Source organism: Portunus trituberculatus, chromosome 34 (genome assembly GCF_017591435.1).
Source record: "Portunus trituberculatus isolate SZX2019 chromosome 34, ASM1759143v1, whole genome shotgun sequence".
Taxonomy (NCBI): domain Eukaryota; kingdom Metazoa; phylum Arthropoda; class Malacostraca; order Decapoda; family Portunidae; genus Portunus; species Portunus trituberculatus.
The window spans coordinates 4,014,317-4,034,316 of NC_059288.1; the positions used below are offsets into that span (position 1 = coordinate 4,014,317).

General features: G+C 40.5%; 1 protein-coding gene and 1 long non-coding RNA gene across 2 annotated transcripts in view; one reads left to right on the plus strand and one right to left on the minus strand.

Annotated features, from left to right (window-relative positions):
* LOC123512639 (methyltransferase-like protein 7B) overlaps positions 1–2,257 on the plus strand; it is an 11,736-nt gene extending 9,479 nt beyond the window's left edge. Inside the window, exon 5 of the mRNA XM_045269083.1 lies at positions 1,282–2,257. Within this exon, the coding sequence (XP_045125018.1) occupies positions 1,282–1,542 (261 nt within the window). The 3' untranslated portion in view covers positions 1,543–2,257. The remainder of the gene's footprint in view (positions 1–1,281) is intronic.
* LOC123512640 overlaps positions 1–20,000 on the minus strand; it is a 23,508-nt gene that overhangs the window by 118 nt on the left and 3,390 nt on the right. Inside the window, exons 2-3 of the long non-coding RNA XR_006677150.1 lie at positions 19,544–19,634; positions 1–1,548 (exon numbers count right to left, since the gene is read on the minus strand). The exon at positions 1–1,548 is cut by the window's left edge and continues 118 nt beyond it. This is a non-coding gene — a long non-coding RNA (uncharacterized LOC123512640). The remainder of the gene's footprint in view (positions 1,549–19,543; positions 19,635–20,000) is intronic.

Here is a 20,000-nt window from a genome sequence, read left to right on the forward strand (position 1 = left end):
ATTCAGGAAGAAACTGCACTATCTTTTAACATTCTTATCTTGCATCCATATTAAAAAAAAATGATACAAAAAAGAAAAATTATGATTATTAAGCTTGTAATCTCTCTGACTTAGTGCCAATGCCATATGCCAGGTACTGTACATGTTTACATCTCACAAGATTGGTTTGTAGGCTACTAGCTAATATGAAAGTTTTTAAGTGGGATCTAATAGTGATCTAAATGCATGCGAGTGTCTTCAAATGTCAGGTGAAATCCTTCAGTTCACATTCAGAGCTTAAATATGCTCATTTACTTTTTTTTTTCATTTCAGTGTCTGCCAAAACTTATCAGCCATCAAGTACGGTACTTTTGTAGGATTCCTTGCTTTGTGCAGGCTTATTATAAAATCTTTTATGTGTTGAAGTCCCTTCCCTTTTCCATATAGCCACTAGACCAGAAAATACAAAGGCAACTGGATACAGAGGAAAAGGGGGAGGAAGGAGCAAAAAACTCGGAAAATCCTCCAACAAGCTTGGCTATAGTGTAATTGCTAATTGGTGGGTTCTCCTTCCTTACACTCCCTGCTCTGTCTCCTCCTTTCACATGTCAGACAAACATGACACACCTCAGCTCAGACTGGCTTGTGTTAGGGTGGTTGAACTGATTCATGCCATTGCATTAGTCAGTGGCCAGTTCTTGACTAATGCATTGGCAAGCACTGTATCTGTCTATCTCTTTACCAAGCTGGAAATTCCACATGAAGTAGGCCTAGACAAGGCACCACACACTCACCACTTTTCTTCTTGGCACCCCCTCAGTCCCATAACAGATGCTTAAGATCATAGAAATAAGGGAAGCTTCAAGGTGTCAGGTCTACACGTGGCACTCCCTGCATGAAACATTCCTTCCTATTTCCACCTGTCATCCTCATCCACATTATCATGAAACATTCCTTCCTATTTCCACCTGTCATCCTCATCCACATTATCTTGCCATTATTTACAAGAGGGATATAGCAAGATGTTTAATATTATTAGATCAATCTATGGGTTGCTTTTCAATGGTGTTAGTTTCAGGCATAGTCCTCTGCAAATTACATAGGGGGGCCAAGTTGTAGATTCTGGGACTTATCAAGTAGTCGACATTTTATAGTTAAATTAACCAAGAAATTTAGTTAGCTTGTTGAATCAACTCACTGCTTACAGCAATAAGTGTGTGATGAGGTTACTTTTGGTTGGGACATGTGAGGCAAGCAAGTTTGTCATTGGTTGGTTTGTGACATGACCAATGTTTCTTTTAGGGTGGCAAGCTTTACATTATGGAGCACATCAAGGAGTTCAACCCCGACAAGCACTGGATAAGAAGCATCCTGCAGCAGTTTCTGTCTGTCAGCGGCATCTGGCCCTTCCTGTTTGATGGCTGCTGCCTCAACCGTGACTTCCATTCTGCCCTGGACTCTGCTGGGTTCTCCAAGGTTGAGGCCGAGAGGTTTTATGCGCCCCTCACCAAGCTACTCTTCCAGATGATCAAGCCTCATTTAAAAGCCATTGCTGTCAAGTAGAGAGTTCTGGAAAAGACGAAGCTTTATTTATAAGGCAGTTCATGCAAGGAATATTCTTTGAGTGTTAGAAACTTGGCACTCAAAAACTTGGCTTGTCTTCAATTTTTCAGGTTTTGTTGATGTGTTGGTGTGTGAAATGTATGTGTGTGTGTACGTTGCTTTGTCCAGTTTAGGTCCTGTGATGGAGATGCAGTGTGAGAGAATTTACAGGGATTTCTATGTCATATGTGTCTGGAGTTACTTGTGAGGGTATCAAGTTTAGGTTAGGAATGTTACAATGCTGTCTGTGTAGTTATAAGAATGTAGGTAAGTAAGGAAGCTGCCATCAGGCTGACACATGGCAGTCCCTTGTGTGTGAGGAGATGCTTTTCCAGATTAGTATTTCTTGCTAGAAGAGTTAGAATGAAAATTGTGTTGTTGGAATAGGGAATCACTTTTTCAGGTTAAAATGATTCTTTAGTGCTAGAAGGCTTGAAATGAAAACTCTTCTATTGTGTGTGTGAGCAGTTGTTTTTTTGGTTAATGAGTCTTGTTGGATGAGTTAGAATGAAAATTGTGCCATTGTTTGAATGTGAGAAATTGCTTAGTTGTTTTGGTAGAGGAATTAGAATGAAATTTGTGTTCTTGTATTGGTGAGCCATTGCATTTGGCAGAAGATCTGGAATGAAAATTGTGCTGTTGTTTGAAGAGTAAGTGAATAGATAAAAAAGCATCAGTGTAGCTTTATTTCAATGTTTTGGCACAGACTACACCACTATCAAGGAGCTCTGGACAAATAACAGCATGTAAGAGCTAATATAGTGCCTGCCATTCGTCCACCTTGTTAATTGTACAACTTGTCCACATTCAGCTCACCATTTATGAGCTTGCTCTGCGATTTGGACAGTATTGCCTTGTTAATGGCCGTGCCACATGATCACTTCAGGTCAGCCTCGTGCCAAATTCCCTTCGCTAAGCATCATCCACACAAGCTTTGTGCTTTTTTATTAGTATTCTTTTTTATTCTCATTTAAATTAGTCCAGCCATGGAAGTAATAGAGATCAGTGATTCAGCTAAGCCTAAAAGGAAAGTAGTGAAAATGACAAATGAATAGAAAAAGAACTCGATGTTTCTGATCTGGCAACTCGATATGGTATGGCAAAATCAACTTGATCATTCAAATTGAAACCATCATTAATGGTCATTCAAACTGAAAATAAAGACACATATAAAAGGGGCTAATGTGGCAAAAGGAGTGACCGTTCTTGCTGTGAACATGTCACCAATAATTGAACTATCGGAAAAACTTAAAACAACTTGCTGGTGACATTACTTCTGAAACAATAGTTTTTGATAAAGCAAAGCAGTTGCGTAATGACCATCCACATTCTCACTCTCACCCTCCCTCCTTCCCACCCTCACTCACTTCCCTGCTGCTGCTGCCGCTGACTGAACATTGTCTTGTCTAATGATCTTTATGATTCAGATACCTTAGTTATATATATAAAACTATGTTTAATTGGTTGCAATGGAAGTGATGCAAATTTTTAAAGTTTTTTGATATTTTAGGCTTAGAGTATTATTACAGAAATTTTAATTAGCAATCGTGTATCTGAAATAGATTAATCCAATTTACATTTCTTCTTAAGGGAAAAAATAATCATCATTCATACAAATTGTAATTTGAACAGCCTCCTGGAACAGATAGTGTACAAATATGCACAGTCCATATGGCTCTCACATGGTGTTATTTGTGCACAGTTCCTTGATAAGGCACATGTGGTCCGTGTGACAAAATGTTTGGAAACAGACGTCATGTGTAGCCACACTGGTGCTTTTGATGAAGAATTGCTTTTTCAGGTTCACAATTGTTGCAATGTTGTTGTATGTGTGAACAAATGACAAATGCATTTTCAGGTTAGTAAACCCTGGTAGAGGAGTTAGTGAAAATTATGCAATTATTTAAATCAGTAATCACTATTTTATTCAGGTTAATTGTTGCCAGCAGAGGTACAATGAAAATTATGCTGAGCAATTGCAGTTCTTCAGTTTACTCTTAGTGAGTGAGTGCTGTGTTGTGAGAGAAGTGACCATGACAGAATGAGGTGAGAGGTGCGTTGTGTCCGTGACTGAATGAAGTGAATGGTGGAGTGTGTGTCATCCTGTGTACTATGATGACAGTGCCAGTGCCTTATGGATTTCACAGTGTCGTGGGTCAACAGTATTCCTGCCTGTCTTGCAACCCATCAAAGGCCACGGTACAACATGCATGACACTCCCAGTCTTGTGTCGGCCCCTTTGCTGTCTGACCTGACCTGGTGGTGACTGTGCTAACTCATTCACCACTAACCTGTTCTAGCTTGTGTATTGACATGGGCTTCCTGGAATGACCTTTGTATCTATACTCTGCTCAATGTGTGCCGTGTCTTTCGTTAAGCCTCTATTGACCTTTACTGCCACTCTGTATATCTCACTCATTTCATTCACTGTTTCATACATCATTCCTAACTTACAAACCACTGAGATGCTTATTTTTAACTAATATATTTGTACTCTGCTCATTCTGTGTGTGTGTGTGTGTGTGTGTGTGTGTGTGTGTGTGTGTGTGTGTGTGTGTGTGTGTGTGTGTGTGTGTGTGTAATTCACCTCAGTCGCTTGCTGGTCACCCAGCCAGTCTTCCCCATTACGGAGCGAGCTCAGAGCTCATAGACCAATCTTCGGGTAGGACTGAGACCACAACACACTCCACACACCGGGAAAGCGAGGCCACAACCCCTCAAGTTACATTCCATACCTATTTACTTACTGCTAGGTGAACAGGGGCCACACATTAAGAGGCTTGCCCAATTGCCTCACCACCTCTGAGACTCGAACCCGGACCCTCTCAAGTGTGAGTCGAGCGTGCTAACCACTACACTACGCAGTGTGTGTGTGTGTGTGTATTTTACCTAGTTGTAGTTTTATAGGGCCTGGACTTTATGCTCGTGTGGCCCCGTCTCCATATCTACACTTATCCAATCTTCTTTAAAAGTATGCACACTCGTTGCAGACACTACTTCTTCATTCAAACTGTTCCACGTCTCAATACATCTCTGCGGGAAACTATATTTTTTAATATCTCTCAGACATCTTCCTTTTCTCAACTTTTTACTATGCGATCTTGTGCTTCGGATGTCATATTCTTCTCTCAGGATCAGTTTCTCATTATCCACTTGGTCCATTCCGTTGATCAATTTATAAACTTGTATCAGGTCTCCTCTCTTCCTTCTTTGTTCCAGGGTGGGTAGATCCATAGCCTTTAGTCTCTCCTCATATGTCATCCCTTCAAATTTTGGAACCATTCTTGTAGCCATTTTTTGTAGCCTCTCCAACTTCCTTATGTGTTTCTTTTTATGAGGGGTCCACACTACTCCTGCATATTCCAATCTGGGTCTTATTATAGTACTTATCAATTTCTTCATCATTTCTTTGTCCATGTGGTGAAATGCTACTCCAATATTCCTTAGCAAATTATATGTTTCTCTAAAAATTCTATCAATATGGCTTACTGGTTGATTATTTTCTTCCATCGTGTGTGTGTGTGTGTGTGTGTGTGTGTGTGTGTGTGTGTGTGTGTGTGTGTGTGTGTGTGTGTATAGCTAGATTCTTCAGTAGGTCTCTGACTGATTTCATTTCTTTTTCTCTTTTTGGTCTATATTTTATATTCTTTTCTTTTATTCCAAATACGACTACACTCTTCTTTTTTTCTGCAATTTCTCTAACTAAATTTTCTTGTGTCTTGAGGACTCCTATCATTTTGCCTGCCATATTTTCTTCTTTTTCTTTAAGTTGTTCTTGAATCACCTCCTGAAAATCAGCCTTATCTTTCTTATCTTGGATTCTCCATGCTTGTACTTCTTTTTTAATCACGTTCTGTACTCTTTCCTCTTCCTTGTTTACTAGATCTTTCAGCTCCTCTTTTTCTTTCCCGGCTTTACTGAGTCCTTCTTCCATCTGCTTTTTGTAGTTAGCTACTTCCTTTTTAAGTTCTTCGTTTTCCGCTCTTAGCCTAGCTTAATTTTCTTCCACTTTTTTTTATCCTTTCTCTCAGTTTTATAAACTCTTTATCCTGTTCTTCATTCACTTTCATTTCTATATTCTCCTTTATCAATTTATCTAGTTTATATTCAATATTTAACACTCTTAAGTAGTGAAGTAGTCGTCGTATCGAAGTGTGGTGTGGTGTGGTGTGTGTGTGTGTGTGTGTGTGTGTGTGTGTGTGTGTGTGTGTGTGTGTGTGTGTGTGTGTGTGTGTGTGTGTGTTTCACCTAGTTATAGTTGTAGTTGTAATTTTACAGGGCCTGGGTATCATACTCGTGTGGCCCCGTCTCCATATCTACACACATCCAACTTAACTTTAAAACTATGCACACTCCTTGCTGACACCACCTCCTCACTCAATCTATTCCACACCTCCACACATCTCTGTGGGAAACTATATTTCTTCACATCCTTCAAGCATATTCCCTTAGCTATCTTTTTACTATGCGATCTCGTAGTTCTATTTAAATTTTCCTCTCTCAACATCATTTGCTCATTATCCACTTCATCCAGTCCATTCAACAGTTTATAAACCTGTATTAAATCTCCTCTTTCTCTTCTTTGTTCCAAGGTAAGCAAATTCATTTCTTTTAATCTCTCCTCATAGGTCATTTCTGCCAATTCCGGAACCATTTTTGTTGCCATTCTCTGCAATCTCTCCAACTTCCTTATATGCTTCTTTTTATAAGGGGACCAAACCACCCCAGCATATTCCAATCTTGGTCTAATTACCGTACTAATTAATTTCTTCATCATATCTTTATCCATATAATGAAAGGCTAATCCAATATTTCTAATCAAATTATATGTTTCTCCAAACATCTTGTCAATATGAGCCTCAAACTGCCCATGGTCTTGTATTATCACTCCCAAATCCTTTTCCTTTTCCACCTTTTTCAACACTACTCCTTCACCCATCTTATATGACCCTCTTGGCCGTCTTCCACTCTTTCCCATCTCCATTACATGACTTTTGCTCAGATTAAATTCTATCTCCCACCTCTTGCTCCACTCCCAAATCCTATCCAGATCTGCCTGTAAAATTTCACAATCTTCTTCACACACCTACACAACTTCGCATCATCCGCAAAGAAATTAATATAACTGTTTACTCCCTTTGGCATATCATTAATATAGACAAAGAAAAGTATTGGTGCCAGCACTGAACCTTGTGGGACTCCACTCTCCACCACCAACCAGTCCGACTTTGCATCCCTTATTACCGTTCTCATCTCCCTCCATCTCAAGTAGTTTTCCATCCACTTTTTAACACTTAACTGTGTGTGTGTGTGTGTGTGTGTGTGTGTGTGTGTGTGTGTGTGTGTGTGTGTGTGTGTGTGTGTGTGTGTGTGTGTGTGTGTGTGTGGCAGATCTGCTAAGCTTCTATTCTTTATTTTCTGTCTAAGTACCTCAGTTTAACTCATTCAATATTTCATATGTCATCATTCCTTCATCACAAATCACTTAGTATAGATATTAATTAATTTTTCAAACTCTTTCATCAATACAAAATATTTAGCAGCACCAGAAGCAATGCGTGGAGTCTTCATAAACACTTATGAGAAAGTAAGGAATGAAAAAATAGATTTTGCAATTTGTATCAGTTTAAAGATTAGATGTAGCTGCAGAACAAGTCTAAATGTCTCAGGGACTGATTGGTAATTAACAAATGATATACCAAACACCACTCATGGGGTTAGTCTTGCCACATTTAAAAATACGAGTGATTAATTGGAAAATCTATACATTTAAACCACCATTTTCCTCTCTGGTGTGTTAAGATTTTGCTGCTAATGTAGGTGCTGTGAAGTGTTCACATATGGATCTGCTAAGCTTTTTCTGTATACTTTTCTGCTAGTCATCACCTGGAATATTTGTTAAGCTCTTGTGAAATTCCTCACTTTCCTTAACACAATCAACACAGTGTTTATCTCTGGGAATCTGCCAAGCTTTTTCTACATTTAATGGTTCTACTGAAGTGTTTTTTTTACTAAATATTCATTGGATCTACTAAGCTTTTCTACACACTTAATGAATGTACAGTATTAAGCTTTTTCTGTATACCTTTCTACCTGTCTAAGTACTTCATTGCATATGGTTTTCCCTGCTGTTGGTAAAATATTGGCTTCCGTCAGTCGACTTTTGAAAGGAAAATGTGCTGAATGGTCTAAACATTGTTATATAGTAAATTTATTTTTCATTTGTAACCATATAACTTCAAATATATCTTCAAAAAAACTTTTTTTTTTTTTCCTGAGACAAGTAAAAAGAAAGATGCTAAATTCACTGCCTGTACAAAGCCTAAAATTAAGTACATACATAGTAGAATCCTGTTTCCTTCAGCCTCCCAACACTGTACTCCTGCCTCTGTGTGACTAGAATGTTGACCTTTGCTGATAAACTTGGGCATTGTTCTCATTTGTGTCATCTGCCTTACATTTACCAGGTTCTAAAGGAAGCTTTGTGTGCTCAGGGGTGTTTTCATGACTAGTGGTAGTTTGACAAGGACTGCATACTTTAACAGTTTCTAATGCAAGTTTTGTGTGTTCAAGGGTGTTATTGTGGTTCTATCTTGATGGCTTAACAAGGATTGTAATTACTGTGATTTTCAAGGTTGCTTTCATTCATCCTTAAATGGCTTAACAGGGATTCAATGTTTTTAAATAATGGAAATTTTCAGTTTACAAGTGAGGTTTTCAAGTGTTTCCACTAGTCTTCGGTTGGGCTTCCTCACTCGGGGCAACAGTTTCCTAGCGGGGGTGGGCTTTGAGATAGGGGGTACCCAAAAAGTATCCCAAGTATCACAAGTTTTGAAGGTATGGTAATAAACCACTAATCCTTTTTGGCACCTTGATTTGCTCTAATCCTATTCTATATTACTGTTAGAACAATCTTTTCTTATATTCAATATTTGAGTTTGGGAAGCATAACAATTAGGCCTGGATAAATATTTAATGTGTGCATCCATGTATAAACACAGAATTATAATAATAAGGTGTGTACATGAATGCTAATTAGTCAGTCTTATTTTTTCAAACTGAAATCATTAATAGGTCTACATGAATATTGTCCCAACTTGTGTGAGGCTCGATACCACACAGATGGAAACAGAAAAAAAAAAAAAAAAAAAGAAGGAAAAGAGGGCAGTACTGGTAAGTTATGGTGGCTAGTGGCTGCTGCTGGGAGTTTAGCTCAAGCTAAAGCAGTGACCTTCCCTAACCTTGGCCTGAACTTAGCTGTGTTAGCTGGGATCTGGTGTAAGTAGTGTGGGGTCACAGAGGTGCCACGTGGTATGGGTAAGTGATCCTCAGTAGTGGTAGTGTCAAATGCTTGAGAGTGTATTGGACATCAGTCTCACTCATTCGCTTACCTTTTAAACCCTATGCAAAAGACGCATGACATGCACTGTGATCTTCAAAGGGTGCACGTTACCTCAATAGTGCATTACCTTAAACTAATGACCCATGCTTTTATATTTACAAAACATACACAATTCATTAGTTATGATATACTGTCCCCACCCCCAGAAAATTTAACCAGATATGATTTAGCAACAATACTGACTCGACTCTGCTCTGCACTGCTACTCGTAATTTCCACTGGAGCACTCACCCACTCACCCCATCCTCTTACTCATGTTAGATTCTCTTAAGGATAATAAATACTCATTTGCCCATTGCTTCCACAAGTCACTTGATAATTATTAACGTATTGCACATGCCCGTCATTGGACATTATGTATAATGTGGGATCTTTAAGCTCTTCCATATCACTTTCATACTTTAGAGATGGTCTTAATTGGCACCTATGCAGTAGCTGAGAAGGATTAAAGGCATGAGTTCATCCAAGTTCCCACTGACATAAACCCAAGGCCAGTCATTTACTGTTGCTTCTGACTCTAATAGGAGTGTGTACAACACTTCCTGATTCACTATCACTAAAGCTTTTCCTAATATCTTCAGACTGGTCTTGATTATACCTACACATCTCTTCCAGATAACTCCATAATATGGTGCTCATGCAGGAATAGATCTCCATTCACACTTCATTTCCATTAAACTGTTGATGACCTTATCATCCTTCATCAAATCTAATATAACCCTGGGCCCACCTTTGAAGGTGGTAGCAAGATTTGAGGAAATCCTCTCCTACCACTGAATCTCCTAAAAGCATGTAAGAAGGAATCACAGGTTAGGTTGTCCACCATCTCTAAATGTATTGCTCTGGTTACTGCACAGGTGAATAGGGTGATGTACATTTCATTGGTTGCGTGCCTTTCCTCTTTGGTAACTATAGCACCAGTATAATCTATATCTATTTCTTGGAATGGTGCCACCTTTTGTACCTTAACATCAGGTCAAGGAGGATCAGGTGCCTCAGCAAACCTTTTACCCTGTAACTTCCTGCAGGTCACACACCTGTGTTGTATCCCTTTCACTACCCGCCTCAGTTTAGGGGTCCAATATTTCTGCCTTGGGTGTGATACTACAAACTCACACCATAATGCAGGCAGGCATAGCTTATGAGTATATTCTATTGTCATCTTGGTTACCTTATGTTCACTAGGGAAAAGGATTGAATTCTTTACTTGTTCACTTCCTAAAGTTCTCTGTAACCTGATTTTACATCTTTTTAATTCTCCCTCTTTAAATAAACGTAATTGATGCATCAGGGATGTAGGTCTACTAGTATTGTTATTACTTAACTTTAAATTCCAGAGAATAAATTTCCTTTTGTACTAAGGCCATTACCTTACTATCTGCTACCCTAATCTCATGTAAGCACACTAAATTTAAGATAGATACACTTTGTACTTTATCACATTTGGATACAAATCAGATAATCTGGGCCATTATCCGTATAAATTTACTGAATTTGTTAAACCTCTCCCATTCGATTAGAATAGGTTTACTTTCTGGAACGGTTAGCAATATATCTGCTGACATGACCACCTGTTCATTTATTACTGCAGAGTAATAATGCCTCTTCCTTGGGCATATAGCACACACACACACACACACACACACACACACAAAGGAGACCGATTAAACTACAGAAAGGCTGATATTGAGAATCTCAGGAACTATTTTAAAAATGTAAACTGGGAGGAGATGGAAAACTCAGAGACGATGCAAGAGAAGTATAACTTATTTTTGGAAATATATAAAACAGGAGTCAGGGAATATGTCCCAAAATATAGACCTAAAGAAGAAGGAAAGAAAGATTGGTTTAATGCAAGGTGTGCTAGGGCAAAGGAGAAAAGAGATGGAGCATGGAAAAGGTGGAGGAGAAATAGAAATCCAACAAATAAGGAAAACTTCAAGGCAGCAAGAGATGAATATGTTAAGGTGAGGAAGGAAGAGGAAAAGAACTTTGAAAAGGACATTGTCGAAAAATGTAAGGAGCAACCAAAATTGTTCTATAGATTCATAAATGGAAAAATTAGACAAAGAGAAACAATAGAAAGGTTAAAAGGAGAGAACGGGATGGTGGAAGACCCAAAAAGTATGGCAGAACTATTAAATAATAAATTCCAGGAGGTCTTTACTAAGGAATCCAAATTTGAAAGGCCACAGGGTAATAGAGAGAGTCTATATGAAAGAGATTAAAGTAACCAAGCTTGAAATAAAAGAATTAATGAAGGAACTGGATGAAGACAAGGCAATGGGACCAGATGAAGTCTCAGGCAGAATACTGAAAGAATGTAGGGAAGAACTAGCAAGTCCTATATACAACATCATAAAATGCTCAATAGAAAATGGAACAGTACCAGTAGAATGGAAAAGAGCTGAGGTGGTTCCCATATATAAGAGTGGAAGGAAGGAAGAACCTTTAAATTACAGACCGGTATCACTAACTAGTGTAATATGCAAGATGTGTGAAAGAATAATAAAGAAACAATGGATCGAGTTCCTTGAAGACAACAAATTAATATCAAATAGCCAATTTGGTTTTAGAAAAGACGGTCTTGTGTAACTAATTTATTGAGTTTCTATTCTAGAATAGTTGATAGAGTACAAGAGAGAGAGGATGGGTTGACTGTATTTATTTGGATTTAAAAAAGGCATTTGACAAAGTGCCACATGCAAGATTACTATGGAAGTTAGAGGAGAAGGGTGGCTTAAAAGGAAGCACATTGAGATGGATAGAAAATTATTTGAGGGGGAGAGAAATAAGGACGGTAGTTAAAGATATGAAGTCCAAGTGGAGAGCAGTAGAAAGCGGAGTGCCACAGGGTCAGTATTGGCACCAATACTTTTCCTCATTTATATTAACGACATGCCAGAAGGAGTGAACAGCTACATAAATCTGTTTGCAGATGATACGAAACTGTGCAGAGTTATAAAGCAAAAGAGGATTGTGAAATACTGCAAGAAGACCTAAATAAGATCTGGGAATGGAGCAAAAAGTGGGAAATGGAATTCAATGTGAACAAAAGCCATGTCATGGAAATGGGAAAGAGTGAAAGACGACCTGTGGGAATCTATAAGATGGGAGATGGAGTAGAACTGGAGAAAGTAAAAAGGAAAAGGACTTAGGAGTGACGATGGAAGAAAACAATCAACCAGTAAGCCATATTGATAGAATTTTTAGAGAAACATATAATTTGCTAAGGAATATTGGAGTAGCATTTCACTACATGGACAAAGAAATGATGAAGAAATTGATAAATACTATAATAAGACCCAGATTGGAATATGCAGGAGTAGTGTGGACCCCTCATAAAAGAAACACATAAGAAAATTGGAGGCTACAAAAATGGCTACAAGAATGGTTCCCAGAACTTGAAGGGATGACATATGAGGAGAGACTAAAGGCTATGGATCTACCAACCTTGGAACAAAGAAGGAGAGAGGAGACCTGATACAAGTCTATAAATTGATCAACGGAATGGACCAAGTGGATAATGAGAAACTGATCCTGAGAGAAGAATATGACATCCGAAGCACAAGATCGCATAGTAAAAAGCTGAGAAAAGGAAGATGTCTGAGAGATATTAAAAAATATAGTTTCCCGCAGAGATGTATTGAGACGTGGAACAGTTTAGATGAAGAAGTAGTGTCTGCAACGAGTGTGCACACTTTTAAAGTAAGATTGGATAAGTGTAGATATGGAGATGGGGCCACACGAGCATAAAGCCCAGGCCCTGTAAAAGTACAACTAGGTAAATACACCCGCCCGGTAGCTCAGTGGTTAGAGCGCTGGCTTCACAAGCCAGAAGACCGGGGTTCGATTCCCCGGCCGGGTGGAGATATTTGGGTGTGTCTCCTTTGACGTGTAGCTCCTGTTCACCTAGCAGTGAGTAGGTACGGGATGTAAATCGAGGAGTTGTGACCTTGTTGTCCCAGTGTGTGGTGTGTGCCAGATCTCAGGCCTATCCGAAGATCAGAAATAATGAGCTCTGAGCTCGTTCCGTAGGGTAATGTCTGGCTGTCTCGTCAGAGACTGCAGCAGATCAAACAGTGAAACACACACACAAAATGATAATGCTGCTGCTGCTGCTGCTGCTGGGACTACGACTACACTCCCTCTCACACTTCCATTCTCATTTCTTCTTCTTATCACTACAATTTATGTATCTCAGGTGGGAAGCAGCAGGAAATGCCCGGAAAACACTAGAAGTTGAAGGAAATGTTGAAGAGCTGACATTGGGAGGGCGGGGGTTTGGTGGGATAGGGTCTTGGTCCAAGTCATGGTGGGCACCAGGCAGTCTGAACATGGATATACAAAACCATTACACAGTAATGGGATATCTATCTATTTTGGTGGTTGATTCTGGCTTTGCTTCACTATTTGGGTCTGGAAACACAGACGACTGTCGGCAAACATTGATGGACTGATCCCCGGGGGAAGGCAGGGCTGAGGTGCCCTTGTGACCCAATACTTACGCATTATAAAAATCGCAAGAAGAAAACAGGCACCCAGACTAAAATGCACTATATTTTTAGACGCAACAAATACTTTAACTAACAACCAAAACATGATAACGTTACCGAGTCTAATGTTTACATTACCGGGTCCAACGAATCATTTGTATTTCAAATAAACGGTAGGGATGGCAGTTTTGGTCCGAGTACTACTCGGTTTACTGGGTTTTGGATTTGAGTGAGTACTACTCGGTTTACTCGGTTTTCATAATTCAATTACATGTTCAGTTTATGCGTTGAAAATGTAATACAGGCCTTCAAACTAAAGACTAAAGATTTTTTTTTCGGTATTTTGTTGGGGAAGAAGGCGGTGCATGCCGCACAACCACCCAGACATTAATGGAATAGTCCAATTCCTAAGAACAAGCCTAACAGTGCCAACAGTCCAACACACGGGCTTGGGTGAAGGAAAGAGAGACCTGTACGAGTACACGACGAGTAGGCTTACTCAGTCAGTTCACAGTTGGCAGTTAGTAGTGGTGGGCAAGTACCGCTAATTTCAGTACCGGTACGTACCGGTGCAAAAGAAACCGTTACCGATACTGTACCGGTACACACACACACACACACACGTGTGTGTGTGTGTGTGTGTGTGTGTGTGTGTGCAGCAGCAGCAGCAGTAGTAGTAGAAGTAGAAATGCAATGGTAAAATGCCGGCCAACTGCAGTGTTACTGCACCGCCAGACGCCAGTCCGCCAGACCGCCACCCGTCCCGGCCACCGATCCGCCGACTGGTGCCGACACATTATTCATTCCTAGCGGTAGGAAGCAGCAGAGTCCCGGCACAGACGCTAGACGGTACAAGCGTCAAGCGGTACCGGAAATGATTCCGGCACATTCAGTCGTACCAGTACAGAAGCGTCTTGCCGAGCTACCGCGGCTCGGCCGGCGGAATGAGGCAGCGGGCCAGTGGCACGCGCTGCTGGTACCGCGGTACCGACTACTGAGTGTGCCGCTTGGCCAGCGCAGCACACTCAGTACCAGTACCAGTAGGAGCGTACCGAGACTACCGAGACGTTAATGGTACTGACACCTTACCGGGACGGGAGTCCCACGCGGCCGGAAACTGAAGAAAGAGTGGTAACACTGAGTCAGTTATCAATGAGTATTGACCATTGACCACAATTATTTTGTTTTTATTATCATGAATACATGCATACATACATACATACATACATACATACTACATACACAAGAAGATAATCAATATGATGAAAATTTGGTAATGCATTATATATATATCAGAGACAGACAGACATAAAATGATGCAGCACTATGCCACGGTTGATGAAAAATAACGGCACTAACTACCCTTAACGGCCTCAGCCGTCAAGGACGAATGAGCAAATTTATAGGGATGCTGGCAGTTGACTTGACACCTTCCTCACACAACTGAGAGGCCCCGCGTTCGATTCCTAAGCAGGATGAGGTAATTTGGGCTTGTCTGTAATATTCGTACACTTAATCCTATGTGTAGTAGTAGTAGTAGTAGTAGTAGTAGTAGTAGTAGTAGTAGTAGTAGTAGTAGTAGTAGTAATAGCAGTAGTAATAGCAGTAGTAGTAGTAGTAATAACAGTAGTAATAGCAGTAGTAGTAGTAGTAATAGCAGTAGTAGTAATAGTAATAGTAGTAGAAGTAGCAGCAGCAGCAGCAGCAGCAGTAGTAGTAGTAATAGAACTAGCAGTAATAGTAGTAGTAGTATTAGAAGTAGAAACGCAATGGTAAAATGCCGGCCAACTGCAGTGTTACTGCACCGCCAGACGCCAGTCCGCCAGACCACCACCCGTCCCGGCCACCGGTCTGCCGTGTGGTGCCGACACATTATTCATTCTTAGCGGTAGGAAGCAGCAGAGTCCCGGCACAGACGCTAGACGGTACAAGCGTCAAGCGGTACCCGAAATGATGCCGGCACATTCAGTCGTACCAGTACAGACGCGTCTCGCCGAGCTACCGAGACAGCGGCGACGCGCCAGGACAGCCAGTCGGTACCAGTGTGGAGCGGTATACCGAAAGTGAGAATGACTCAATGTTACCGTCTTACCCATCACCGCTCGCCTTGAGCCACCTCCACGCTGTATACAATTTGCTCAGTACCGTTTCCTATTTACCGGTACAGTACCGTTAAGGCTGGTACTGGTACCGGAACTTGCCCACCAGTCCGAGAGCCGCGCTGCACTTGGCAGGACAAGGCGCTTGTCGTGAGGGACAGTGAGTGGTGGAGATGAAGATAGTGATATCTATAGTAGCGAAGAGAATATTGTGTGTGTAGCCTCTCAGTAATCAGAGGTTAACTATTTAAACATGGTTGAGGACACAAAGTGGACAGTGGAGTGTGGGTGCCTGCTAGTGACACGGACAGCCGCCGCCGAGCAGTCTTTGGCTAACGTAAGTAATATATTGGTGTAACTCATCATTTCACGGTGGTGCCATGTCATAACCTAACGTTGGTAACCTCCAGGACAACATATCAGTGAACTAACACCTGCACATACTTATAAAAACCAAATAATTCAAATCTTGAAAACGTAAACAAACCGATCCCCTGACCCGCCGCCTCTCTCTCAGCCATTATCTGCCTCATCTCTCACTCATTACAGGCCAGACAGGTCACAAAGTGGACCCATAGGCCTAATCTTTCATGTCAGTTGTTGAGATATATCCGCAATTACCTGATTTGTGTGCTATGGAGGCTCAGTGAGAAGAAGCGGGCCTACCCATGACGTCACGAGCCCCAGGCTGTGACGTCATCACCAGCTCCCGCCCAAAATGCCGGTCCCAGATGCTCGACTTCCACTATTATTTATATTTGTCTCAGTTCATTTATTTCGAGTCACAAGTGCCTTTTAAGGGTTTCTAATGATAGTTCGCAGTGTTTTACGTGTCTTCCATGCTTGAGTTGAGTGAAGTACGGTGATGTAGAGGGTGTTTATGACTTGAATGGGAGGGCCAAAATACGCTAAAATTTTTACCTCCGCTATCTGTGATTTTTTATTTGAGGTTGTAGCGAAGTGTTTGTGTTTTCAAAAGATGGTTTATCATGAGAAAAGTGTGCAAGGCTCCTGAGAAGTTAAAGATGTGGACTTTAAGAATGATATGTAGTCCTGTTAATATTGTAAACAACGTCATTTTTAAATATTATTTTTCTAATAGGGCGAGTTGCCAGGTTTTGATATATCGAAATGATAGTCATAATTTTTGAAAAACGTTATCGATTCAGTTGAATGAAATTGGTGGGCTTTGAAATTGTGTTTAAGCAAGTCGAAGTTCTAATACTTTATTTAGTATATTTTTGAGCTATTTTATTATTCCTTTTCTCGGCAATGTTTTTGTATTTTAGAAGTTAGTTTCGATTGATAACGAGTCAGAATTTTTATAACATTCGTGTCCAGCTGCCTTTTTGGGAATCCTCATTTTCAAAATGATTTGCGTAACGAATATATGTGACGTCATCAAGGAGGCCGACCCCCACCCCGGCTGGACCCAGGCCGATACCTGGCTCCAGGCCCGAGGTGTGTGTGTGTGTGTGTGTGTGTGTGTGTGTGTGTGTGTGTGTGTGTGTGTGTGTGTGTGTGTGTGTTGCCTTATCTTTCGTTATGAGGGAGCCCACCAGCTGGAACCACTGACACCCAGCTCCCAGCTGGAGGGTGTTGGAGAGGAAAGTGGCTGTGTGTGTGTGTGTGTGTGTGTGTGTGTGTGTGTGTGTGTGTGTGTGTGTGTGTGTGTGTGTGTGTGTGTGTGTGTGTGTGTGTGTCACATAGAGCGATCTTCGGATAGGACTGAGACTGTGTGTGTGTGTGTGTGTGTGTGTGTGTGTGTGTGTGTGTGTGTGTGTGTGTGTGTGTGTGTGTGTGTGTGTGTTGCCTTTATCTTTCGTTATGGGGTACAGTACCGTTAAGGCTGGTACCGGTATTACTTGCCCACCACTAGCAGTTAGCCAGTTTCGCAGTTTCCGTTGGCAGCGTTAGCATCATATCAGCCAGCCGTCTCCCTGACACACGCACACACAGGTTGTACTACGTCACAGCAGACTGCGGCAAGGCGGGGGCAGCTGCCTTCACATCTTGTGATGCCTAATAAATAAAGACGGGTAGAGACGTTACCCACAATAAAAAAAAAAAAAAAAACACACACACTCTCTCTCTCTCTCTCTCTCTCTCTCTCTCTCTCTCTCATCAATGGGGAGATTGGAAGGAAAGTGAAGGCGCGAAAAGGAGGCAACTCTATTGGTCGAATTGGAATAAAACAGGGTCAAGTAATATGACATGAACTTTAGGAAAGGAGAGAGAGAGAGAGAGAGAGAGAGAGAGAGAGAGAGAGAGAGAGAGAGAGAGAGAGGGAGAGAAAGGAATGAGAGGGAAGTGGATGGAGGGAGGGTAAGGAGTTAAAGGAAGAAGACAGGAGGAGGAGGAGTAAGGAGGTAGAGGCAGGGAGGGTGGAGACCCGTGACGCTGAGCCCCGCTATGATAAGCTTCTGGCATTCTATATCCATTATACTATTATTTTCCTCTATTTTAGTTATATCAAGAAAGAAATTATCTGCTAATGTCAACTATAAGTGCATGCACATAATTCACATTCTCATATTATAATAACATTGAAAGCCAAGTGAAACATGGTCTCATGATATACGGCCTACCTTGTACTGAAGTAGTTAAAAACCTCAGTCTAACTACACCAAGAGATTAGTTTTCTTACACGATTCTCTCCCTTACGTTAAGTTAGGTTAGTGAAAAGTAATCATTTCGTACTCGGTTTACTCGGTTTCACAGTGTAATCAATACCGAAATACTCGGTTTGCAGAAAGTACTCGGTTCGCCCATCACTAATAAACGGCACCTTAAAACATTTCATAACGTCTAGAAGGAAAGCACAACCACACTACACCATTTTACATTTTCTGAATACGAAGAATTTTTGCTTGCCATCCAAATAAAGAAAACACACATTCCTTGTTGTACAAAGATTTTTGTTTTCTATTTTGGTACCGTTGAATTTAAAAAAAATTGAAAATACGAATAATTTGGCTAAATCTTTTGGAATATTGTTACTTGCGTCACGTTCTTCATATTTTCTAAATGTTATATCAAGCACCAAAACAATCCTTGGTGTGGTAACTAAAAAAAAGTTAATCACAGACAGCCGAAAATGTTATTTCAATGAGAAACAAAGCTAGACATGATCTTATTACGGATTATAAATTGATTTACACTCCTATCAATAAAAAAAAAAACAATGCAAGCTTCAATAGTAAACTAGAAAAAATCGTGAAGTAGAGGCGAAGTATTTATTTATTTATTTTTTTTTCCACCTTTTCTTACCACCTCCATCTCCCCTCCCCTGCCTCCCACATTCCTCCCTACCCTTCCATCTCCACCACTTAAACCTACTCCAACACAGCAAGCTTTTAAAACACCCGCAAAACACTCGAACACGCTCCTTGAAGGGGCGGGAGTTGGCGAGTCGGGGCGCCAGGGATGGTTTGGTGTGGTAATGGTGATGGTGACGGTGGTGGCAGCGGCGGCGGCGGTGACGATGGTGGTAGTGTGTGTGTGTGTGTGTGTGTGTGTGTGTGTGTGTGTGTGTGTGTGTGTGTTGTTCTTCTTCTTATTATTATTACTCTTATTATTTTTTTTTCTTTTCTTTTTGTTAACTAAAGAGCGGAAAATGACCGAAGCAGTTGCCACTCAGTAAACTCTTTCCCCTTCCTCCCTCCATAATTTCATCCTATAGAAAGATGACTTTTTTTCTTATACGACATTTATCCCATTCTCTTGACTAACTCTCTTGACCCTGTTCTGGGACTGGCATCTCAGTGGGATTTTTTGTTAGATCATTTTATATATTTGCCCTTGGCCAGTTTTCTCTTCTTATATGAAAATAAACTAACTCGAGTGAAAAATGTACTGCTTTTTACTGTGCTCAGTGGTGACAGAGAGGCTAAGAGAGGGTGGATAGTGAAATTCTCTCCTTCAATATCTAAGTATCTCTATTCTTACTTAGAAGCGTGCCTTACCTTACTGAGGCAGCTCGGGTGTAGATGAGCTAACAGTGGTAAGACGACATCGCTTGTGACTGTAGAAAATGTTGACTAAAGTTTCCCAACTCTGAAAAAAACAGAAAAAGAAATTAAAATGAAATGATGAAAATGCGTAAAAAAAAAAAAATAATAAAACAAAAACCTGGCTTGTGTGATTAATGGTATTTTGTGGAGTGGTAAGGAAGAGGAGTGTGTGATGACGTAATGGTGAACGTGATGATTCATATAAGGTGGAAAGTCTAAACACATAATAAATAGGAAAAGAATAATAGAAAAAATAACAAAACTAGCTAGGCATAGGGATTTCGAGTAGAAAAAAGCGTTTGGCATCATAATGGTGTTGATACGAAAGACCAGAGATAAGGTGGAAAGACTGTACGTACCAGAGAACTCACGAAATAATAGAATAAATATAGGAAAGAGAATTAAGAAT